Source organism: Somniosus microcephalus, chromosome 7 (genome assembly GCF_052327205.1).
Source record: "Somniosus microcephalus isolate GS21.2 chromosome 7, FLI_Smic_1.0, whole genome shotgun sequence".
NCBI classification, from domain to species: domain Eukaryota; kingdom Metazoa; phylum Chordata; class Chondrichthyes; order Squaliformes; family Somniosidae; genus Somniosus; species Somniosus microcephalus.
In genome coordinates, this window is record NC_140993.1 from 19,457,836 (window position 1) to 19,483,302 (window position 25,467).

General features: G+C 45.7%; 1 protein-coding gene across 4 annotated transcripts in view; it reads left to right on the plus strand.

Moving 5' to 3' along the window:
• Positions 1 to 25,467, plus strand: part of vps13b (vacuolar protein sorting 13 homolog B) — a 1,087,794-nt gene that overhangs the window by 486,272 nt on the left and 576,055 nt on the right. For all 4 annotated transcript variants that reach the window (XM_085992288.1, XM_085992290.1, XM_085992289.1 and 1 more), the window contains exons 20-21: positions 6,939 to 7,048; positions 19,213 to 19,360. In XM_085992288.1, coding sequence (XP_085848414.1) covers positions 6,939 to 7,048; positions 19,213 to 19,360 — 258 coding nt within the window. The remainder of the gene's footprint in view (positions 1 to 6,938; positions 7,049 to 19,212; positions 19,361 to 25,467) is intronic.

The following is a 25,467-nucleotide window of genomic DNA, read 5'->3' on the forward strand; positions in this document are numbered from 1 at the left end:
AGTCACTTGCCCTTTTTTTTGGGTCTAGTTCACTGGTTGAAGATAAAATGCGGGGACATTCTGTCCCTGAAAAGTTGCTACAGCACTTTACAAGGAGACAGTATTGTACTCCCGAAACCGCCAGTAACTGCGCAAGTTTTTTTTTACATGCCTTCCAATTCGAGATCTGTAATTTCTGCTTCAGCTTTCATTCTTGTACCGGGGATGTAACACAAAATGATTGCGGTACCCTGGGATAGCTAATTGCTAAAGCCTGTGTGGAATGCGGATCACTGAGCCATTTTGGCAACGAGCTAAGTAACAGTGCACACTTTTTTCCTGGCTGTGCCTGAACTAAAGTTAAGCAGAGCGAGATATTTCCCTCTCGGTGATTTACAGCAGATTTGCTGTGAGTCAGCGCAACATGCAGTGCTAATAGACTGGACTCTCTAGCACAAAGGAACCAGTATTTCTGTGCTATTTCTAGAACCTTTGATACCTCGAAAAAAAAAGTTATACATCAGTTTATTAAATTTTAATTGAGGTGCTAAATTTTCATCATCTGGGATGGACAAATTTTTAAATTGAACGCAGGCCTCTGTGAATCTGCCCAAACACCTGTTCGAATTCTGTATTTTTATGAGGCCATTTTTGTAGCCTCGAGTGCTTGACGGGGTAAATGCTGAAAGATTGTTTCCCCTGGCTGGAGAGTCTAGAACTATAGGGGCCATAGTCTCAGGATAAGGGGTCAGCCATTTAAGACTGAGATGAGGAGGAATTTCTTTACTGAGGGTTGTGAATCTGTGGAATTCTCGACCCCAAAGTGCTGTGGATGCTGAATCGTTGAGTATATTCAAGGCTGAGATAGATTTTTGGACTCTCGGGGAATCGGGGCATATGGAGATCGGGCAGGAAAGTGGAGTTGAGGTCGAAGACCAGCGATGATGGGAATTAAAATGCTGGTATTGGTAATGATGACCATGAAACTACCGGATTGCCATAAAAAACCCATCTGGTTCACGAATGTCTTTTAGGGCAGGAAACCTGCTCTCCTTACCCGGTCTGGCCTATAAGTTACTCCAGATGCACAGCAATGTGGTTGACTCTTGACTGCCTAGCAAGCCATTCAGTTGTACCAAACCGCTACAAAGATGTATCACAGACTGCAGCGGTTCAAGAAGGCGGCTCACCACCACCTTCTCGAGGGCAATTAGGGATGGGCGATACATGCTGGCCTTGCCAGCGACGCCCATATCCCGTGAACAAATAAAATAAATCTTTTTTTGTCATGTTGATTGATGGATTAATATTGGCTAGAACAATATTGAGAATTCCCCCGATCTTCTTCGAAAAGAGCCATGGGATCTTTTACGTCCACCTGAGAGGGCAGATGTGGCCTCGGTTTAACATCTCATCCGAAAAGCGGCACCTCCGACAGTGCAGCACTCTCTCAGTACCACACTGGAGAGTCAGCCTAGATTTTGTGCTCAAGTCTCTGGAGTAAGACAGTTCTGACTCGAGGTGAGAGTGCTACCCACTGAACCACAGCTGACACTGTGGAATGTTGACTATGACTAATATGTTGGACAAATGGGACATTTTTAGCAAAGGGATTTGAGGATACTGGTTAATTGAGCATTAAAGGCAGCAACTTGGGTTGATAAGACTGTTTAAAAAACAAATAGAGTTCTAGGTTAGAAGAGGCATCGAAAATAAAAGCACGGAGGTAGTAATGATCCTCTCTAAAACCTTAGTAATACCTCAAGTTGTTTGCAAACTTTGTAAGTTGAGGTGAAGAATTCTTTGTAGTAGTTGGCAAGCCTTGTAGTACAGCGGAATCGTTCTTGCATTCATTCACTAAAATGGTTCTTGCTGACGGGGATGGGATTCTGTGTTACTAATACACTGCCTGCTGCTGCCTGCTTTATACTCGGAGTTAGGTAACATCTACGTGACAATAGGTTTATTGAGAGCTTCCCCTTCAGCCCATTGAAATCATGGCCAATTGAACACATTTTATTGGGTGTATATATACTTTTAGGTATTTATATTTTATTTAAAACCTGTATTTTTTTTACTGTTGGGTTGGTCATGTTGCCCGTGCCAATAGAGAATGTCAGGAACTTGGCAACATTGATCCAAAAGGAAGAGCTGCTTGATGTAGAAAGACTGCTGAGTGCTTGGTTTGAGTATAAAACAAGGCTTTAATCAACTGTTTCACAACCATGAGATTCTAGTTACATCACTAGTTCCTGGTTACAGAAACATCCTGAGCAAGCTGGGTCCATGCCCGAGTATTTATACTCCTTGGACGGCGCCACCAGCTGGCCGCCCAGTGTTACTTCATGAGTCATGATAAGATTCATGACACTGCTGTTGTACAGAAAATAAGAAATAGGAGCAGGAGTAGTCCATGTGGGCCCTCGAGCCTGCTCCACCATTCCATAAGGTCATGACAGATCTTCGACCTCAACTCTCCTTTCTTGCCTGATCCCTATATTCCATAGAGTCCAAAAGTCTATCTCTCTCGGCCTCGAATGTACTCAACGACTGAGCATCCACAGCCCTCTGGGGCAGAGAATTCTAAAGATTCACAAACCTCTGAGTGAAGAAATTTCTCCTCCTCTCAGAACTAAATGGCCGACCTCTTATCCTGGGACTATGCCCCCTGGTTCTAGACTCTCCAGCCAGTGTAACGCCGATTGATGCAGTTTGTCCCCATTGGCTAAACATTGCATCCAACAGATGTCTGGTGCATTTGTAGCTGCACTATAGATGTCAAGCCAGACAGAATCCTTTCAATTCTCCAGCTCAGGAGAGATCTCTGTGAATATGTGCAGGGGTTTTCTCTCTCAACAATGAAAATGTAAATGTAAATGTGTTTAGCGAGTGTTTAGAGAGTAGGAGGGGGATGGTTGTCTCCACTCCCTAAACATTTAAATTAACTCCTGGTAGGTTTAAAACTGACTCCCTGCGCACCTTTTAAACCAAAATAACAACAGAAAACGCTGGAAAAACTCAGCAGGCCAGGGCAGCGTCCGTGGAGACAGAAACTGAGTTAACGTTTCAGGTCGATGACCTTTCGTCAGAACTGGAAAAAAGCAGGAAAAGGAATAGATTGTGAAGCAAGTTGGGGGCTGGGAAAAGGGGGAGGGGATGGATGAACAAAAGGGAAGGTCAGTGGTAGGATAGAAAGCAGGAGAGATTGAGAGACACAGAGACATTGGGAGATATTCAAGGCAAGAAGAGGTGGTAATAGGACAGGTTGACTGGCTCTAGATGAGGTGTGAATTGCGCTGGCAGAATGACGGACAGCTGCCATGTGTGGGGGGAAGAAAAAAGGCCAAACAAAAGTGGGGATAAAAAAATAATTAAAATGTATATATATATGTGATAGGGGCCGGGGTTATGATCTGAAATTGTTGAACTCTATGTTGAGTCCAGAGGGCTGTAGAGTGCTTAATCGAAAGATGAGGTGCTATTCCTCGAGCTTATGCTGAGCTTCCGTGGAACAATGCAAGAGGCCGAGGACGGTGAGGTCTGAGTGGGAGTGGAGCGGTGAATTAAAGTGACAGGCAACCGGAAGCTCGGGGTCGCCCTTACGGATTGAACGGAGGTGTTCCGCAAAGCGGTCACCCAATCTGCGTTTGGTCTCCCCAATGTAGAGGCGACCACATTGTGAGCAGCGAATACAGTATACTAAATTGCAGGAAGTACAAGTAAATTGCTGTTTTACCTGGAAGGGGTGTTTGGGGCCCTAGACAGTGGGCCCAATATGATTTCAAACCCGTGTTTCCAGGGGAACTGGCTCCAACCTCAGAGTTATACTGCAACTTTAGTGTCAGTGTGATGTGGAAGCTGCTTTGCATCAATACTAGAATTGTATAAATATGCCCCCAGGGCCTTGAGCACCTTTTTTGTGTAATAACAACAGAAAATGCTGGAAAAACTCAGCAGGTCAGGCAACATCCGTGGAGAGAAATTAGAGTCAACGTTTCGGGTCGAAACCCTTTTTCAAAACTGGAAAGGAAATAAAATAGATCAAAGGCAGGGCTGCGATAGAACAAAAGAAGTCAAGAGGTATTCAAAACCAGACGAGATGGTAATAGGACAGTGGAGACAAAAGACGGCTCAGATTAGGTGTGAAGTGTACTGGCAGGATGAGAGACAGCTGCCATGTGGGAGAGAGAAAAAAAAGGGGGGGGGAAGGAAGACCCAAAACAAAGGGGTGGAAAAAAAATATAAGTAAAAATGTAATAGGGGCCGAGGCTGTGATCTGAAATTGTTGAACTCGATATTGAGTCCGAAGGCTGCAAAGTGCCTAATCGGAAGATGAGGTGCTGTTCCTCGAGTTTACATTGAGCTTCCGTGGAACAATGCAAGAGGCCAAGGACGGTGAGGTCCGAGTGGGAATGGAGCGGTGAATTGAAATGACAGGCGACCGGAAGCTCGGGGTCACCCTTACTGACTGAACGGAGGTGTTCTGCAAAGCGGCCACCCAATCTGCGTTTGGTCTCCCCAATGTAGAGGAGACCGCATCGTGAGCAGCGAATATAGTATACTAGATTGCAAGAAGTACAAGTAAATCACTGTTTCACCTGGAAGGGGTGTTTGGAGCCCTGGACAGTGGGAAGGGGGGAGATATAGGGGCAGGTGTGACCTCTCCTGCGCTTGCACGGGAAGGTGCCAGGCGAAGGGTAAGGGCTGTTGGGGGTGATAGAGGAGTGGACTAGGGTGTCTCGGAGGGAGCGGTCCCTACGGAATGCTGAAAGGGGAGGGGAGGGGAAGATGCGTTTGGTGGTGGGATCACTTTGGAGGTAGCGGAACTGGCGGAGGATGATCCGTTGAATGTGGAGGCTGGTGGGGTGAAAGGTGAGGACAAGGGGAACCCTATCGTGGTTCCGGGAGGGAGGGGCAGGGGTGAGGGCAGAAGTGCGGGAGATAGAATGGACATGGTCGAGGGCCGTGTCAAGCACGGCAGAGGGGAATCCTCGGTTGCGGAAAAAGGAAGACATGTCGGAAGCACTGGTGTGGAACGTGGCATCGTCGGAGCAGATACGACGGAGACGGAGAAACTGGGAGAATGGAATAGAGTCCTTACAGGAGGCGGGGTGGGAGGAAGTGTAGTCCAGGTAGCTGTGGGAGTCAGTGGACTTGTAGTGAATATTGGTCGATAACCTATCCCCAGAGATGGAGATGGAGAAGTCGAGGAAGGGAAGGGAAGAGTCAGAGATGGACCATGTGTACCTAGTAAGCATTTTGTTCAGTTGCTGTCTCTTGCCATTGCGTTGCAGGCTAACTACTATTCCACAATATCAATATTGTAGAATTTTATATTAACAATTTTTAAAAATTCATTTCATGGGATGTGGACGTCGCCTTCAAAGGCCAGCCCATCACTCGTTGTCCTCGAGAAGGTGGTGGTGAACCGGTCTTCTTGAATACAACTGAGTGGCTCGCTAGGCCATTTCAGAGGGCAGTTAAGAGTCAACCACATTGCTGTGGGTCTGGAGTCACATATAGCACAGACCGGGTAAGGACGGCAGATTTCCTTCCCTAAAGGACATCAGTGGGTTGAGTTTTTACGACATTCCGATAGTTTCATGGTCACCATTACCGATGCTAGTTTTTTATTCCTGATTTATTTAACTGAATTTAAATTTGAACTTGTGTCTCCGGGATTAATAGTCCAGTAACATAACCACTATGCTACTGTACCCACTATGGTTGTTAAACACAGGTGCTTGGAACTTCCTGCAAAGGCACAACCCGGAAGTTGCAGCCGAAATAACACCCATTATGGCGCCATTCTGCTGATGCCAAAATACGCTCAGATTTTCTGTCAATCTCATTAGCATACGTCCGAACATAAAAATGCTTGTAAATTAGCAGAAATCGGCGTAACCCAATCGGGACCAAGGAAAGCACTAAACACGCACCATATATTCCTTCTTTTAGTATGACTATTAAATTTTCTTAGTGGCAACGTTCCTTCCGCGCCTTTTACCCAGCTGTCGTGCGCAGTATGTCTGAGATTGGGAAGTGGGAGTGCGCACGTAAACCTTGTATCCCATCAGGTCTGTACTGTTCTATCTTATTCTTCCAACGTGCAGCGTCACTCCAGAGTAACATTGATTGCCATTTTTAAGAAGAAATGAACAATTTTTTCAAGATGCTTGTGACTCCATCAAATTAATTTTAGAGAATTGGAATTCAGTTTAAAGCCTCTCTTTTTTTCATTGTGGCTTAATTTAGATTTGCCTCGACTCCAAGCTAACACAGCTTTGCGGAACACCTCCGTTCAGTCCGTAAGTGTGACCCCGAGCTTCCGGTCGCCTGTCATTTTAATTCACCGCCCCATTCCCACTCTGACCTCACCGTACTTGGGCTCTTGCATTGTTCCACGGAAACCCAGCGTCAGCTCGAGGAACAGCACCTCATCTTCCGATTAGGCACTTTACAGCCTTCCGGACTCGATATCGAGTTCAACAATTTCAGATCATAACCTCGGCCCCTATTACATTTTTACATATATTTTTTATCCACACCTTTGTTTTGTGCCCTTCCCCCTTTTTTCTCTCCCACATGGCAGCTGTCTCTTATTCTGCCAGCGCATTTCACACCTAATCTAGAGCCGTCTTTTGTCTCTTTACAACTCCTATCACCATCTCGTCTGGTTTTGAATACCTCTTAATGTCTCTTCACTTCTCTTTTGTTCTCTCATCCCCATTTCCCAGCCCCCAAACTGGCCTTTTAATCTGTTTCATGTCCTGTGTTTTTTCAGTCCTGACGAAGGGTTTCGACCTGAAACGTTGACTCTATTTCTCTCTCCACGGATGTTGCCTGGCCTGCTGAGTTTTCCAGCATTTTCTGTTGTTATTACAGCTAACCTAATGTCTGAAGTATGATGCATAATTAGTAATTTAATTAAACAATGATACCTTTATCTTTTCTTCTAGGAGCTGTTCTTTTGGCCAGTGTGCAGGGAATTGCAGTCAACGTGGACCCAATCCTCTACATATGGCTTCTTCACCAGCCTCCGAAAGGGAATGTGAAACATCGACAACAGGTATTGAGATCTTGATGGGATCAGTGTCTGAAGAGAGTAGTTTGTCTGCATTTAAGTTCCTACAGACTTCTTGTTCTGTAACTTTATTGAAATCAAATACCAAAGTGTGGCCTCTTTATTTAGATTAAAACATAGAATAGGTATTAGACATTAAAATATTGTTGATGTCTGAACATGCACATACCATCTGTTTGATTTTTGATATGGAATATATAGATCTTTACTTCATTTGTCACATTTATATTGTGAAAAACAATATACACATTTCTAGTGGTAATTTCAATATTAAAGTACATTCAGATGAGAGGGAAGCATACCTAATTCTAATCTGAGTTTTTTTTAAACAAATGAGTTGAATTTTGAAAACAGAAAGAGAGCCTCTAATACCTGATTATCACCTGTGTTTTGTTGATGGTTACAAAATATAAATGTTCTAAATACTAACAACTCTCGGACACAAAGACAGAGGGCTGGATATTAACTCCGGGGCAAGGCAGGGGATGCTTTGAGGTCGGAATACCCCAAAAAAAGGGTTTCCTGCAGGTCCTGCTGTATTTAACAGCAGGACCTGATTAGCATTTTTTAAAAATCTCCGTTTCCCAGCCTCAGCCAGCCAGATTGAGAGGTTAGCTAGCTGTCCGGCGGGTAGGCCTTCGGCACCAGGCCGCAGCCGGGAGCGGAGGTGGGAGAGTGGGGTGGGGTGGGAATCGGTGACCAGAGGCAAGAGGAAAGATCGGTTGCTGGAGCGGTGGGGGGAGATTGGAGGCTAGAAGGTAGATTGGAGGCTGGAGCAGGGGGAGATCAGAGGCCGGGGGGGGGGATTGGAGGGTTTGTGGAGAAGATCGGAAGTGTTTTGGGGGGGGGGGGGGGTTATTCGATCACAGGGGGTTGGTGAAGCAGGTAAACTGGATCCAGCAGGTAAGTGGAAAGGCACTTGCCTCCTGAATCCAACAGCCCTCGCCCCCCCGCCCCCCTTTAGCTGCCGGGTTTCTCGAGGCCCGGATAACTCAGCCAGCCAGGGTTAAATTTAAAATGGCCAACCCGCCTCCTGGGAGCGGGTTGCTTGCCTGCCCACTGGGTCCCGCCTGTTAAAACCAAAAGTGGCGGGTTGGGGTCGGGATTCAGATTTTTAACATTTTAATATCACAGCCGACCCAAACGTGCCTGTTTTTGAAGGTAAAAGTTCCGCCCCCCCATCCCCAGAGAGCGGGAGCGAAATAGAGGCCTAGAAATTCAGTGGCGCCCCATTTGGGGCGCCAGTCTTGCCTGGACGCGGGAAGTACCGCCCCGGAAGGAGCCGCGAGCGCCAGCCGGAAATTCAGTTTCAGCGCCCCAAACGGAAGCGGGGCGCTGCTTGAGGCGCCCCGCATCCCTCTTGGGGTGCTGCAACTGAAAATCGCAGCGCAACGTGCCGCAGCGCCACACGCTGCGGCACGGCGCGCTGCGGTACTGCAGGCCTTCCTCCCCTTCTTAAAGGGGATAGGCCTGCTGCAGCGCGATCAGAGATCGCGAGTGCCGGCAAAAGAGCCCGGCACCGAGGAGAAGTGCCGGGCTCTTGGGACACAGCCGGCACAACGCGGGGCGGGGGTGGGTGCTCAGGAGGCCGGGGACAGCGGTGCGAAGAGGTGCTGGCAGGCGGCCAGCAAAAAAAATGGCCGCCCCGCACCTCCTTTAATTAGCGCCTCTACCGTCGCAGGTAGGCTCCCCTGAACTGGTCGCAAATTGCGACCGGCGTTACAGCGGGGGGCGCTACCAAATTTCACGATTGGGGCGGTAGCGGGGCGCTGCGCACACTGATGACGTCATCGGTGGCGGCGCAGCACTACAGGCTAACGCCGCCATTAGCGCCCTGCTAAATTTCGCGGGAGGCGTGGCCAGTGGCGCGAAACCCACTAAGTGCCCCCTTTGGGTGCTAACTGGTGGCGCAGCCCACCGAATTTCTAGGCCAGAGTGCCTTTTCTTATCTTAGCTATTGAACTCTGGAAACAAACAATAAGCTCTAATTATTATTGGTGTTTTGTTGATCGTTAGTAATTAGGATGTTAATATTTACTTACAGCTGTGTGAGAGAGAGAGAGTTACATACAGGCACAGATATACGTCCAGGAACACATCACAAAACAACAAATTCAATGTTTTCAAAGATCCTTTAGAAAGTCATAAACCAGTGCTGCCAAATATGGGATGCATACACCCTGCCCTGCTCCCCCCATTATCCGATGCTATTAGGCTCCTTATTTCCCCATCTGCTAATAAGCCCAAACCTGCCCTCTTTTGCTACCAAAACTTAGGACTGCACCCCCAGTTCAACAACCCCAATCTTCCTCCCCGACACTGGTAAATGATCCGATATCTACCTCCAAGTGGCGCATCTTGTATGCCATCTTGCTGTGTATTCTCAGCTTTAAAAATGGTAAGGGTTATAAGATAAAAAAACATAGGTATATATTATATAAATAAAATGAATACTACTCATTCAGTTTCACAGAATAATGAACAGATTTGTACAATTCAATTCCCAAGGCATCTGTAAAACTCCTATAATGCTATTTAATAAAAATGTTATTTGGTCCTGATATTGCCCTTCATAGCTTGTCCGACATACCGTTCTGGATGAACAGCGATTTTCTCCAATTAAATATTGGGAAGACCAAAGCCATTGTTTTCGGTCCCCGCCACAAACTCCGTTCCCCAGCCACTGACTCCATCCCTCTCCCGAACATCTATCTGAGGCTGGACCACACTGTTCGCAACCTTGGTGTCATATTTGACCCTGAAATGAGCTTCAGACCACATATCCGCAGCATAACAAAGACCGCCTACTTCCACCTCCGTAACATCGCCCATCTCCGCCCCTGCCTCAGCTCATCAGCTGCTGAAACCCTCAGCCATGCCTTTGTTACCTCTAGACTTGACTATTCCAATGCACACCTGGCTGGCCTCCCACATTCTACCCTACGTAAACTTGAGCTCATCCAAAACTCGGCTGCCCGTGTCCTAACTTGCACCAAGTCCCGTTTGCCCATCACCCCTGTGCTCACTGACCTACATTGGCTCCTGGTTAAGTAGCGCCGCGATTTCAAAAGTCTCATCCTTGTTTTCAAATCCCTCCATGGTCTCGCCCCTTCCTATCTCTGTAATCTCCTTCAGCCCCACAACCCCCCCCGAGATATCTGCGCTCCTCTAATTCTGCCTTCTTGAGGATCCCTGATTATAATCGCTCAACCTTTGGTGGCCGTGCCTTCTGTTGCCTAGGCCCTAAGCTCTGGAATTCTCTGGCTAAACCTGTCTGCCTCGCTACCTTACCTCTCTTTCCTCCTTTAAGACTCTCCTTAAAACCTACCTCTTTGACCAAGCTTTTGGTCACCTGCTGTAATTTATCCTTATGTCGATCAGTGTCAATTTTTTTGTCTTAAAATACTCCTGTGCAACGCCTTGGGACATTTTACTACGTTAAAGGTACTATATAAATACAAGTTGTTGTTGTTAACACTGCTATGGTTATTAAACAGTGTATCTTCTGGCTCACTGTGAGCAACACCATAGGAAATCCTTTGTCTGTATGTAGATGTAAATGTGCCTATATGTACGTGTGTGTGTGTATGCATAAATTGTAATTATGTTCAAAGTGCGATAACCATGAACAAATTGAAAAATGCTCGAGCATTTTTATCTGTTGAATGTACAAAGCACTTTCATGCTCCCCATGTCCCTACACTTTTTTGTTGTCGAAATTAATACTACTGAGTGAAATAAGTAGTTCCAACAATTGTGATTTTCTTTATTGAGATTTTAAAATTGTATTTAATTCATTGTTTACTTCAGCCTGTCAGTCACGTCATTGCACTGCATTTCAAGATTGAAACCAGCAGTAATTTTATTAAAAAAAGCACAACCTAGGAAACTAAATCCATTAATGAGCTGTTTTAAAAATGAGTAGATATAATATGACTGGCTTACACTTAACTGTTTCTTTATTGCTCTATCCCTGTCATTTAGTTTATTCCTAATAGATTTATGGTAGCTGAAATAGCACAGTCAATTTCCCTTGGTTCCTGCTTAATTACACTACGTGCCAAAGGGCAGGTTTTTTTTCTCACCAATATGCCACCCCTTCCTCTGAATTCGTTGCCTCTTCATGAAGGGTTTAGAGAGAGTAAATAAAGAGAAACTGTTTCCAGTGGCTGAAGGGTCGCCAACGAGATTGGCAAACGAACCAAAGACGACATGAGGAAAAACTTTTTTACGCAGCGAGTGGTTAGGATTTGGAATGCGCTGCCTGATAGGGCGGTGGATACAGATTCAGTAGCAGCTTTCAGAAGGGAATTGGATAAATACTTGAAGGAGAAAAAAATTGCAGTGACATGGGGAAGGACTGGGGAGTGGGACTAACTGGATTGGTCTTTGAAAGACCTGTGCAGACTCGATGGGCCGAATGGCCTCCTTCTGTGCTTATGATTCAGTGATTCACTAGAGTACGTTTTCATGGGCACCAGCCATCCTCGGTACCTTATAGAAGTGCCCATTATTTATTTGTGAGCGTTGGTAGGCTATTTGACTATGGGGGGGATCCTGTCCCCTCGACGTTCAAACAAACACACCCACGCTTCCAACGATAATTACTGGACAATGATTAGGAGTGAGAATGTTGGCCGACTTCTTCCTCCACCCCCCTCACCACCGCCGCCGCCTGCCCCCCCCCCCGACTCCCCGCCCTCTTACTGAGGATAAAAGTAACGGCCCAGAAATTCGGGTCGGGGGCTTTCCGCAGGTGTAAGCCCCCGACCTGCACTTACCTGGCGCGCCGGCCGTTGTGCTGTGGGCCCCCGTGGGATTCCGATCCTGGGCCTGCTCCAACTGCCGGCGCGCAGTGCTTGCGTATCCCAGGGGCGCAGTTAGTTCGGTGCGTCCCCTGGGATCACGTGGGCCATGGAGAGTCAATTGGCGCAGGGAATGCTTCATTCATATGTTTGACAGGAAGTGCTGTCAAACTTAGAAATACTACAAGCCCCAAAACATCACCAAAACCTCAAATAAATTTTTTAAAAATCACATTTTTTTAAAAAACTATAAATTACACGAAGTAACTATTTTAAACAATAATTTAAATTTTTGATAATTTTATTTTCTAACGGGGCTAAAAAATAAACTTACCTTTCTTTAAAGTATTTAAAAATAATAAATCTGTGGAAAAAATGTTTTAATTTTAATTAATTCACCACTTGCCTTGTAAAAAGCAGGCCGTGCGACTGCTTTTTAAATGTCTAACTTCTGGAGACTTACCCTCCCGGGAAAACCTACAAAAAAAACATAAGTTCGATGCGCGCATCCTCTCCTGCGCACGCGTTCGACCTCTTAACCCCTGCTTTCAGGGGAACGGAAGTGCCGGTTTCCCGCGCATGCGGGAAACCGGCACTTCCATTGGGCTTACGGGTGAGTACCCCATGCGTACTCACCCATGGAGACCCGAAGTTCTGGGCCATTGTCTCTACTGCTGCCTGGCTAAGGTCAGTCCGGGCATTGAAGCTGGGTCGTCTTGGTGTGTGCGACTCAGCTACTCACTGATTAACTTTGTTGAGCCGTTGGGAAGCCCACCAAAGGCCAAGTTGAGGCACAAGTCTCAACGTACCTTAGGAAAAAAAAATTACCCAAGGACGTAAAAAATGTTATGATCTTTTTTCACTTTGTGTATTTGTGAAATCTGATTTGTATGCTGGGAGTTGTATGCTGATGAAAGATCTGCACCTGGAATTTCCTTGGGGTTTCTTCCAATCTCCTGGTGTAACTTCGGCGGAAGATTGGCGGAAATAGCCATTTATGCCGTTTCTTCAGGGTTTCTGTAAGAGATCAGGAGAACACATGCATCATACATAAGAGGCATGCAGGCAATCAGAACACAACATTAGTGGACCTTTCCAATTTTTTTTATTGCTGGGGTTCAAGACTGAGTATATTTTATAACTTTTATTTCATGAACTGCTTCCAGCTGTCCTCCCATGTGTGGGGCAGTCAGTTGTCCAATAAGTATCATCTTCCATATTCTGCTGTTTATATTGACTTGCCTGAATAATTTTCCACAGAACATCTGCAGCCACAGAGCATCTGTTCCTAATAGCCCTCACTTTTGTAATTTTCTCTCTTTTTCCCTGCAGTCACAAACTGAACATCTCTTTTTACAGGAGCTTTTGCACCTTTAATTATTACCTTCAACACTTGATTCTGCCTTTCGATGTAGCACCCACACAATAGGATGATGGGACAATTTCTCAAAATGCGGTTGAGTACCCGCCTCTGTCACACAAATAGAGTCAGCATATTCCAAGTCGATCGCTGCAGAAACCTGGGTTGACTTGCCTCTGGTTCTCGTACTGTACTTAATAAGAGCTTCATATCCTCTCTTTCTTCTCAACTCATCCAGGTGCTTTGTTGACCCATCTGAACCACACTTTTTAAGTCTTGCTTTCTCTTCGCTCACTTCTGTCATCATCCACTTTCCGGACTTTCTCTTGTTGGAGATGGCCATTGCCTGGCACTAATGTTACTTTCCACTTGTCAGCCCAAGCTGGAATTTTGTCCAGGTCTTGTTGCACGCGGATTCATTCTCTGCACACCAGAACCTTCTCGTCTCTTCAGTGTCAACACCAATGTGCCTCTGAACCCCCATTTCCACAGCCTCTTTGACTCTGTCCTTTATTTAGCTTCCCACTTACTACACTTCCTTCCAGATCTTAATGTATCAGCAGGTGTTGGAATTTAGGAACATAGGACAAGAGTAGACTATTCAGCTCCTTGAGCCTGTTCCGCCATTCAATTAGATCAAATTTTAATCTGTATCTCAACACCAGTCTGCTGGCCTTAGTTCCGTAACCCTTAATGCCCTTGCCTAACAATCAATCATACCTTGTACCTTACCAACTTTAAACTCTTTAAACATTTTTAAAAATTTTTTTATTTTTTATAATGTGTGCTCTGTACTTTGAATAAGAAATAGATATGGCAAGTATGAATACCCCTGACTCCGACCTGATTCTTGCTGTGAAACGCACTTTCCTGTGCTGCAAAGATCTGTAGATTCACAGGAGAGTTGAGTTGAAATGAATATATTTACAGAATTCCAGATAAATTCTTCAGTCTTTCATCAGCTGTAACCACAAATTCAAGCTTAAAAGGAGATGGACAGTTCCCAGTTTCCTATTACCTGGTTTACTGATTTTCTTTCTGTTTGTAGTGCTGTGCTGTTCTGTTCATCTGCTGCAATTCTATAGTAAACTCACCCTTTTAGAAGTAGCACAAAAATAGTTAGAATAGTCATAGAGTTATACAGCACAGAAAGAGGCCCTTCTGCCCACCGTGTCCGTGCCGGCCCTGTCTATTCTAATCCCATTTTCCAGCACTTGGTCCGTAGCCTTGTATGCTATGGCGTTTCAAGTGCTCATCTAAATGCTTCTTGAATGTTGTGAGGATTCCTGCCTCTACCACCCTTTCAGGCAGTGAGTTCCAGATTCCAACCACCCTCTGGGTGAAAAAGTTTTTCCTCAAATCCCCTCTAAACCTCGTGCCCCTTACCTTGAAACTATGCCCCCTGGTTATTGACCCCTGTACTAAGGGGAAAAGTTCCTTTCTATCTACCCTATCTATGCCCCTCACAATTTTGTACACCTCAATCAGGTCCCCCCTCAGCCTTCTCTGCTCTAAGGAAAACAACCCCAGCCTGTCCAGTCTCTCTTCATAGCTGAAGCGCTCCAGCCCAGGTAACATCCTGGTGAATCTCCTCTGCACCCTCTCAATGCAATCACATCCTTCCTATAGTGTGGCGACCAGAACTGCACACACTATTCCAGCTGTGGCCTAACTAGCATTTTGTACAGCTCCGTCATAACCTCCCTGCTCTTGCCTTCATTAGCCGAGGCATAGAATATAAGTATCCCCTATGACTTTTTAACCACCTTATCTACCTGTCCTGCTGCCTTCAGGGACCTTTGTACATGCACACCAAGGTCCCTCTGATCCTCTGTCCTTCCTAGGGTCCTACCATTAAGTGAGCACTAGGGGAAAATGTAGAAAGCTCAGAGATTGGTAGGAAAGCCAAATCAAATGACCAGTTCTCATTGCTGTGGAGGAGACACATTGAAATGCAAGGTATTTATTTTGTTGCACATCAACCTAAATATCAAGGATTTACCACAACATGAATACTCAGTCCTTGTACAAAAATCAGTATCCTTTGACAGAAGCTTCGACTTCTTGAGCTCTGCAGAGTTTGAGAACTCTGCTGAGAAAGTTTGACTGATTCTGCTGTCACAATGCACAATTTCAAATATCCAGCGACTGCACTTAGCTTGCTGATCACAAGTTGTGCTAGGGCAGACAGGCCGTGATGATGGGGGCGATTTTAACCTTCTCCTTAGGCAGTCCCACGGGACCGAGGATGACTTGCTTTCACACTAAAAATGAGTTCTCAGGTGACTGATGAGTCCAATACGGGACCTACAGTCTCTATCACAGGTGGGGCAGACGGTGGTTGAAGGGGCGGGTGGGTGGGGTGCTTGGGTTGACGTGCGCTCCTTCCACTGTTTGCGCTTGGCTTCCGCTTGCTCCCGGCGAAGAGACTCGAGGTGTTCGGCGCCTTTCCTTAACCTTACTCGCTCAGCAGAAACCTGGCGGATGTGCACTTAAAATCGGCCTGGCTCTTAGTTGTCCGAAAGCCGCCTTGATCGCAACATCTGCAATTTTAACCTCTCCTGAGCGGACAGCAAGGACAGGCGCCCGGAGACAACATTGTCCTTCTTTACATATGCATGTTGCTGCCCGATGACATCATTGAGGCCCAACTGGAATTTTAACTCGGGCCTGAGCAGCAAATCCACCTGGAATTAAAATCGAGGCCTATGTGTGTGGGGGGATAAAAGCTTGGGAAAGAGTGCAAATAGAATCATATGATTCTACTGGCACTCTTTTCCAAGTATTTTTCCACACGCAAGGAGTTACCAAGTAGTTTGGTATTACATATTTCCAGGGCATTCTAGTTCGACAAAACCAATATATGTGACTAACAAAATCTGTGGTCATATGTGTCAGGCTACAGTGGAAACGTATTTTGTTCAGTGCGGTCTAAAACAATAAAGACTAGTGGACTTGATGGTAATGCCCTACTACATGTTCACTCCATCCAGTAAGACAGCTCAGATGTTACCAGGGCTCTCTTCAGTAATGGCTCTTGTCTTTACTTAAGCAAGATGCATTTGGGAGGGCTAACAAGGCAAGGGAATACACAGTAAATGGTAGGAAATGTAGACGAACAGAGGGTCCTTGGCGTGCATGTCCACAGACCCCTGAAGGTAGCAGGACAGGCAGATAAGGTGGTTAAGAAGGCATACGGAATACTTGCCTTTATTAGCCGATGAATATAATATAAGAGCAGAGAGGTTATGCTAGAACTGTATAAAACACTAGTTAGGCCGCAGCTAGAGTACTGCGTACAGTTCTGGTCACCACATTACAGGACGGATGTGATTGCACTAGAGAGGGTACAGAGGAGATTTACGAGGATGTTGCCAGGACTGGAGAGTTTTAGCTCTGAGGAAAGATTGGATATGCTGGGGTTGTTTTCCTTGGAACAGAGGAGGTTGAGGGGAGACTTGATTGAGGTGTATAAAATTATGAGGGGCCTAGATAGAGTGGATAGGAAGGACCTATTTCCCTTAGCAGAGAGGCCAATAACCAGGGGCACAGATTTAAAGTAATTGGTAGAAGGATTAGAGGGGAGTCGAGGAGAACCTTTTTCACCCAGAAGGGTGGTGGGGGTCTGGAACTCACTGCCTGACAGGGTGGTTGAGGCAGAAACCCTCATCGCATTTAAAAAGTACTTGGGTATGCACTTGAAGTGCTGTAACCTACAAGGCTACGAACCAAGAGCTGGAAAGTGGGATTAGGCTAGACAGCTCTTTTTCGACCGGCGCAGACACAATGGGCCAAATGGCCTCCTGTGCCGCAATTTTCTACGATTCTAAGATGTACATATTAATGCTAGAAACATGAGTTGCCGTTGTATTGTTTGAAAAAGTCAATACGAATACCAGTGCTACTTTACATGCTGCTTGTCCTGTATGTAGGAAAGAAAATACCAAGTATTATGATCTTTGACATGAATCAGTCATTCATGAAAGAAAGACTTATGAAATAATACTGAGCGGCCTGTGGGTGGCGCTGTCCAGGGAGAGTATAAATACTCTGGCACGGGCCCAGCTTGCGCAGGACATTCTTGACGGGAACTAGCGAAGGACACAACTGGACTGCCATGTTGTAAAACAGTTGATTAAAGCTTTGTTTAACGCTTAGACCAAGTGCCTAGTAGTTTTCTTATGTTAATCTTTATGTGCAAAAGTTAAAACACAGTAACGATTATTAAAAAAATAATTTACTCTGCAGCATAAAATGTCCTTCCTTCATTCCAGCAATATTTCTAAGTAAGGATTGTCGAATCAAACATTAAGCCATGCATTAAGCTCCATGCTTGGCCACTGTATCTCAAATATGTGTTAGCTTAGCTTAGATTGTAGCACTCTTAGTAATTTGTCAGTTTAAGTTCTATACCAGCCCTTGATCGCATCATTTAGACTGAGATGCCAGTGAATGAGGGAGTGTTGCCTTATAGGCGGTGCCGTCCATTAGGTGAGATGTTGAACTGAGGTCCTGTCTGCCTGTTCAGGTGGATGTTAAAGATCCAACGGCACTCATAGAGTCATACAGCACAGAAAGAGGCCCTTCGGCCCATCGTGTCTGCACCGGCCATCAAGCCCTGTCTATTCTAATCCCATTTTCCAGCACTTGGTCTGTAGCCTTGTTATGCTATGGCGTTTCAAGTGCTCATCTAAATGCTTCTTGAATGTTGTGAAAGATTTGAAAAAGAACAGAGAACTTCTAGCCAACATTCTTCCCTCACCCAGTACTGCAAAAATAAACTGTTAACTGCCAATTGTTTCATTGACATTAGTGGGACATTGTTGTCACAGAATAGTTCACTCCAATTCATTGTGTGAAGCATTTTGATGAAGTGATAAGCTATTTAAATACAAGTGTTTCTTTGTATTTCTTTCCAAAACACATGTCCAGCTAATCTTGTATCATAGTATCTACCAGAATTGATTCAGAGATCGTTGTCTTTGCAGCTCTTAATAATTAAACAGAACAAAAATACCAGTTTGCAAAGGAATACTTGTACAGAAATAATAGCGAAAAGACGTCAACACAACAACACCTTGTATTTATAGTGCATCTTTAGCGTAGTAAAATATCCCAAGGTGTTTCACAGGAGCGTTATCAGACAAAAATTTGACACCAAGCCAAAAAAAGGAGGTATTGGGACAGGTGGCCAAAAGCTTGGTCAAAGAGGTAGTTTTTAAAGAGTGTGTTAAAGGGGGAGAGAGAGGTAGCGAGTGACGGAGAGGTTTAGGGTCGCATCTTAAAGGAGAGAGAGGCGGAGAGGTTTTGGGTCTGCTTTCTGGATTTGAAACCAGCCTAGACGAACGGGATGAAACACTCTTCACAGAATCACAGAAACCCCACAGTGCAGATAGAGGCCATTTCGGCCCATCGAGCCTGCACCGACACATATCCCACCCGATCCCCGTAACCCCTACACCAACACATATCCCACCCTATCCCCGTAACCACACATATTTAATCCCCCTAACACTAAGGGTCAATTTATCATAGCCAATCAACCTAACCTGCACATCTTTGGACTGTGGGAGGAAACCGGAGCACCCGGAGTAAACCCACGCAAACACGGGGAGAATGTGCAAACTCCACACAGACAGTCACCCGAGGCCGGATTCGAACCCGGGTCCCTGGCGCTGTGAGGCAACAGTGCTAACCACTATGCCTGTTGGCTCCAAGGATTCCGTATGAAATAAGTTTGGGCAATGTCAGTTCAGTTCCATGTGGATATGGACCCACAACACAGAACAGCACTAAATTGGTCATGTTAAATAGGGTGGCTGAGATGGGAAATGCATGATGTTTTGCCAGATGATGCTTCCTGAGAGCTGATAGCTAAGGCACATGTTTGGAGCAGAGCTGAGAGTATCTCTGCCTTTAACTATGCTATACTTGAACAGGGATTAATTAGCGCTGACACTGGGTGTTTTCTTTTCCCTTTACAGCAGCCTGCAGGAGCTGTTCAGTTAGTCATGGCAGCAACAAGGAAGAAGGAGGATGAGGTATCTGTTGGCAGTACGCCTTTGGCAATGCAGCAGTCAAATCAGGCCTCTGAATATGCCAGCAGTCCTGTCAAAACAAAAACTGCAACAGGTAGGTTATTAGTTTTAACTTAGTTCCTCGCATGTGATTCAATCAGCTGTACAAATGTTACGATGTACTTGATGACATTCCTAACAAATGTTGATCCAGGCCATAAGAAAATAGTTTTAAGCGTTACGAATTTAAAAAAAACATGCTGGTTATTTTGAAATAATATTGATCAATTTTATTGAGGGGGTGAGGTAAAAGTGCTTGTAAAGAATAAGTTACAGGTGGACAATTAATTGGCAAATGTGATTGAAAGTAAAAACCCATCTGCTTCACTAATGTCCTTTAGGGAAGGAAGCCTGCCGTCCTTACCCAGTCTGGGCCTATATGTGACTCCAGACTCACAGCAATGTAGTTGACTCTTAACTGCCCTCTGAAATGGCCGAGCAAGACACTCAGTTGTACCAAACCGCGACAAAGCAGTTGCGCAAGAAGGCGGCTCACCACCACCTTCTCAAGGGCAATTAGGGATGGGCAATAAATGCTGGCCTCGCCCTCATCCCGTGAACAAATTTAAAAAAAGAGTGGCTCAGGCAATCTTTGACTGGTGGTCCCAGCCAATGGACAATAAGTGTACATCATTGACTTGTAATCCCCTAATCTTAATCCGTGAAGGTGTGTAGTAAAGATGCTCGGCAGATACGCCCAAATAAACATTTAGGACGTTGCCAAAGATTTCGTCACTCCCACCAATGAGAATACTATGTTGGTGGTGTAATATGGAGCAATGAAATAGGCAAATTTAATTGGTGCTTTTACAGCTGCTCCCATACAGTCTTCATATTTATAAGATCCTTGAATTTTAAATGGAATTTCCAATATTTCTCTCTTTTTCACAAGTCCTGTCAAAATTTCCGTTTCTCATATGGGGTGATTTATTGTATGTTTACGTGACACGTACAGGCATTTCATGGTTAAATAAGCGCTGTTTCTCTCGCTGGCTTCTATCAGTCAGTACCCGGCGTGTGAAGGCACATTATTAACATTTGAGAAAGTTAAGTTTTTTTAATTGGAGGAGATGTCTTGCCTAATACTGTGGCATTATATGTAAATATAAGTTCTCCACAGACCTAAAATGGTTAATTCAGACGTATTTTTTCAGCATTCAATGTTCAACACTAGATATTTTCACTTCTCCAGGCGTACTAGAGAGGGGGAAGGGGTACGGAAGAAAGAGGGCAAGAATCCATGTAGTTGAATTGTTCACCTTAATATTATTTGACTTGAGAAACTTTGAACGTCTTCTCATTAGATTTAGTTTTATTTAAACAATAGCCGTGGTAAGGACTATTTGTTTGTCTTATTTATATGTGTACATGAAGAATGATGCTTCATGTCCCTAATTTGGAAGACCATTCGGTTTTCACCTGATCATTTTAGGATCAGCACAGAAAGATGCCACTTGGCCTGTTGTGCCTGTTCTAGGTATACATTGGAGCTATCTTCTTCTTAGGCAGTCCCTCGGAACTGAGGATGACTTGCTTCCACATTAAAAAAAAATGAGTTCTCGGGTGACTGATGAGTCCAATGCGGGACCTCCAGTCTCTGTCACAGGTGGGGCAGATGGTGGTTGAAGGGGTGGGTGGGTGGGGTGCTTGGGTTGACGTGTGCTCCTTGCGCTGCCTGCGCTTGGCTTCCGCTTGCTCCCGGCGAAGAGACTCTGGGTGTTCGATGCCTTCCCGGATGCTTCTCCTCCACTTTGTGCGGTCTTGGGCCAGGGATTCCCAGGTGTCGATGGGGATGTTACACTTTTTCAAGGAGGCTTTGAGGGTGCCCTTGAAGCGTTTCCTCTGCCCACCTGGGGCTCTCTCGCTGTGCCGTGGAGTTATATCCTCTAATCCAATGTCCCTGCTCTTTCACTGAAACCTTTGATGCTTTTCTTGATGAAGTTATCTAATTATGTCTTGAATGTTGACTCTTCAGTGACCACTTACTGCTTGTGATAATGCTGCTCATGTTCGAATAACCCTTAACGTGAAAATAAATTCTTCTGATCTGTCCCTTTGTCAGTGATTTATGGGCCAGCAGAAATAATTTTTCACTATTTATGTCCTCAAACCCTCCCAAAAATGTAAACACGCATATTGGATCACCCCCTAACCCTAATAGGAAAGGGTGGTAATATTGCACATTGGCACGAATGATATTGTGCTTCGCACGATGGCACGACTGAAAGGGAATACAAAACTATGGTGCATAAGTTTCAAGCAAAGGTGATTGTATCTGAGTTGCTTCCAGTGTTATCTGGGGAAATGGAGAGAATGAGCAGCACAGTGCACTTCAATATGTGCTCATTAAAATGGTGGATAAAAGAGAAATTAAATTGATGGCCAACCAAATTTTTTTTAATAAGTGGAAAGAATGATCTAGAAAGGATAGGCTACATCTAACCAGATAAAGGAGCTAAACTGTGGGTGCAGTGTGTGATGGGTGTAACTAGAATTCATTTAAACAAAAACAAGGGAAAATGACAAACCAATATAACTGCAGGATGAAGGAAACAATATTGATCAGGATGATGACAGGAAAACTCAAACTAAGTGGAGGAGAGGCATTCTTGATATGGAAGGATTTAGCAGCTATTGAAAGGGTGGCTATAACAGTGGCAAGCGAGTTGCCAGAAGCAGCTTGGGTAGAAAATATTAATTGTAAAAGTAACACAGTTGCTAACTGCTACTCACCGCAGCTCAAAGTGAAAGAGTAGGGAATGAGATGTTTGGTAAATTACGGAAGCCCAGGACTGTGGCTGCGATTTTTCCTATCGATGCGGCTTGGGGGCGGGACAGCTGCCTTCCGGGTTCCAGTCCCGCCCCCAACAACATCCGACGCGATTTTGCATCAATTGGCCATGTTCGGGCTTGCTGGCCAATTACGAGGAAGCTGGTGTCGGATGATGTCAGTTGATGACGCGTCATCTGACGGTTTTCTTAAAGGGGCCACGCACAATTGTTTTGACCGCTGATTTTTCAGTGTTTGACAGCATTGAGGTGCTGCAAACACTGACAATCACAGTACAAAGGTGAGCCCTTGTACCCAGGCTCTCCAGTGACTCCCTCCTTAGGCTGGAACAGGTGGCAGCTGCAGGTGAGGTTACAGAAGCGACCTGTCACTGGTGAGAGAGGTTCTCTCAATGAGGTGGAACTACACACTCAATCCATAACTTGTCACCTACAGAAAAGTGTAAATGCATTAAAAATGATTTTCCCAACATTTTCTTACCTCTGAAACTCACCAGTGTACCATTGGATCCTTCACACCGCTTCTGCAACTGTCATCAATGCAGAAACATTACAGTAGACCCACAGCACGCCACACTTATCTGGCGTGGTGTCCGGATGTCAGGAAGCCCGCAGCAGACCTGTCAAAAATGGAAAAAGCCTCTTAACTGTCTGTTAACAACATGTTAACAAGCAGTTAAGTGGCTATAATCCTCTTCCCGCCGCTAGGTGTTGGGTCCATGCGCAAATTGGGAATCTGACACCTGGGAAGATTGTTTGGAGGCGGATTGACAGCGGGTTTCCGACCCACTGTCAATCTTTGCGATTTTGCCGGATGTTCCGCCTCCAAACCTGCCCCGTGAGTGCCGGAAAAATTCCGGGCTACGTGTTTACAAAGAATGGGTTTTCCATTGGCGAGAGTGGAAAAGGAGAATCAACAGCTTGCATTTATATAGCGCCTTTAACATAGGAAAACGTCCCAAGGCACTTCACAGGATCATAATCAGACATCGTTAAAACTAGATTATCTGGTCATTTATCTTCTTGCTCTGCCCGGTTTTCCTTTCTGTTGAAGTCATGAAAAGGAAAATTGTCCAGGGTATAAATGGGAGGCCAATGTTTTGAGTCTCCGCCAAAGGTGAATATCGCCCCCAAAACGCACTATTTAAATGCAAGTTCTTCATTTCTTTCTTACAGAAAGTGCAGGCCTCCTTATGGATGATGCCATTTACAGTAAGCACGAGCAAAGAACAATGTGAGGGGCTCAGGCTTCAACAGTACGTCACGCCAGTGTACTCCTGCTGAGAAACCGGCGGTACTGTTTGTGATTTAATTTTTTTATTTCGCACAACCTCACCAGCAGATCAGACGTTTCTGCCAGCAGGAGGGATCAAAACGCATTATTCTGTAGGCCTCATAAGATTGAGGAGCGGGCTGTCTTTGATCTGCAGACCTTTGTAACTTCCTGCACCCCTCCACAAAACTTTCTGTCCTTCCTAATTTAGTGTCATCTACAAACTTGGATATATAACTCTATTCCTTCATCCGTGTCATTGATATATATGGTGAAAATCTGAGGCCCCAGGGCAACACCACTTGTCACATCCCCCAATCAGGGAACGTCTCCTTTATCCCTACTCTCTGGCCAGGATTTTAACTGTCAGCGGGTTTCCAGAGGAACACCGCACTGGCGGGTTAATTTCCCGCCCACCTGTGCCAGAATGAAACGCAACTCGTTTTGAATGGCCGGACCTTACTTAATTCCCGCCGGTCGATTTTTCCTCCTGGAAGTCCGCAGGGAACGGTGGAAAATCGCACGGCATGGAGGCCTCCCACTGCTGATCGGTAGGCGCAGGAATCAGGCTGTCGGGACGTCCTGCGGCGGGGGGTCCCATGATCAGGAGCGGGTGCGAGATCTGGGCAGGGGAGGCTCAAGCTTTCTTTGAGGTCTGGAGCAGCAGGCCTGCTCGTCCTGGCCCCACAAAGACATATAAAAAAAATATATAAAGTTTACATTTTTGGGCTTCAGCTGACCCCAGTCCTCCCTGCCGCTGGATTTTCCTGGTGGGAAACTTCTTGCTGAGGCCGGCTAGTAAAAATTGCAGTCTCCAATTGACGCCGTTGGGATGTCAAAGGCCTTGGACGCGTGTCCTTGCTGCCTGTTCAGTAGAACAGATAAAAGTTGCGGAAAGTGAGCTCTCGGTGGCTCCGGGGCGGGTAAGTGACCTGGATGACTTAAGGTCGCCTGCCAAATCCGTGCCCATTTTTCCCGCAACTCCATATTTGAATCCCTCCAATCAGGTTTCTGCCCTTGCCACAGTACTGAAGCGGCTCTCCTCAAAGTCACAAATTACATCTTTTGTGACTGTGATAAAGTTAAACTATCCCTCCTCGTCCTTCTTGACTTATCTACAGCCTTTGACACAGTTGACCACTCCATCCTTCTCCAACGCCTCTCCACCGTCGTCCAGCTGGGTGGGACTGCACTCGCCTGGTTCCATTCTTATCTATCTAATTGTAGCCAGAGAATCACCTGCAATGGCTTCTCTTTCCGCTCCCGCATCGTTACCTCTGGTGTCCCCCAAGGATCTATCCTTGGCCCCCTCCTATTTCTCAGCTACGTGTTGCCCCTTGGCGACATCACCTGAAAACACAGCATCAGTTTCCACATGTGTGCTGATGACACCCAGCTCTACCTCATTACCACTTCTCTCGACCCCTCCACGGTGTCTCTAAATTGTCAGAATGCTTGCCCAACATACAGTTCTGGATGAGCAGAAATTTTCTCCAATTAAATATTGGGAAGACCGAAGCCATTGTCTTCGGTCCCCGCCACAAACTCCGTTCCCTAGCCACTGACTCCATCCCTCGCCCTAACATCTGTCTGAGGCTAAACCACACTGTTCGCAACCTTGGTATCATATTTGACCCTGAAATGAGCTTCCGACTACATATCCGCAGCGTAACTAAGACCGCCTATTTCCACCTCCGTAACATCGCCCGTCTCCACCCTTGCCTCAGCTCATCCGCTGCTGAAACCCTCATCCATGCTTTTGTTACTTCTAGACTTGACTATTCCAACGCACTCCTGGCTGGTCTCCCACATTCTACCCTATGTAAACTTGAGTTGATCCAAAACTCTGCTGCCAGTATCCTAACTCGCACAAGTCCCGTTCACCCATCACCCCTGTGCTCGCTGACCTACATTGGCTCCTGGTGAAGCAGCGCCTCGATTTCAAAATTCTCATCCTTGTTTTCAAACCCCTCCATGGCCCTTGCCCCTCCCTATCTCTGTAATCTCCTTCAGCCCCACAAACCCCCCCGCGATATCTGCGCTCCTCTAATTCTGTCCTCTTGAGCATCCCTGATTTTAATCGCTCAACCATTGGTGGC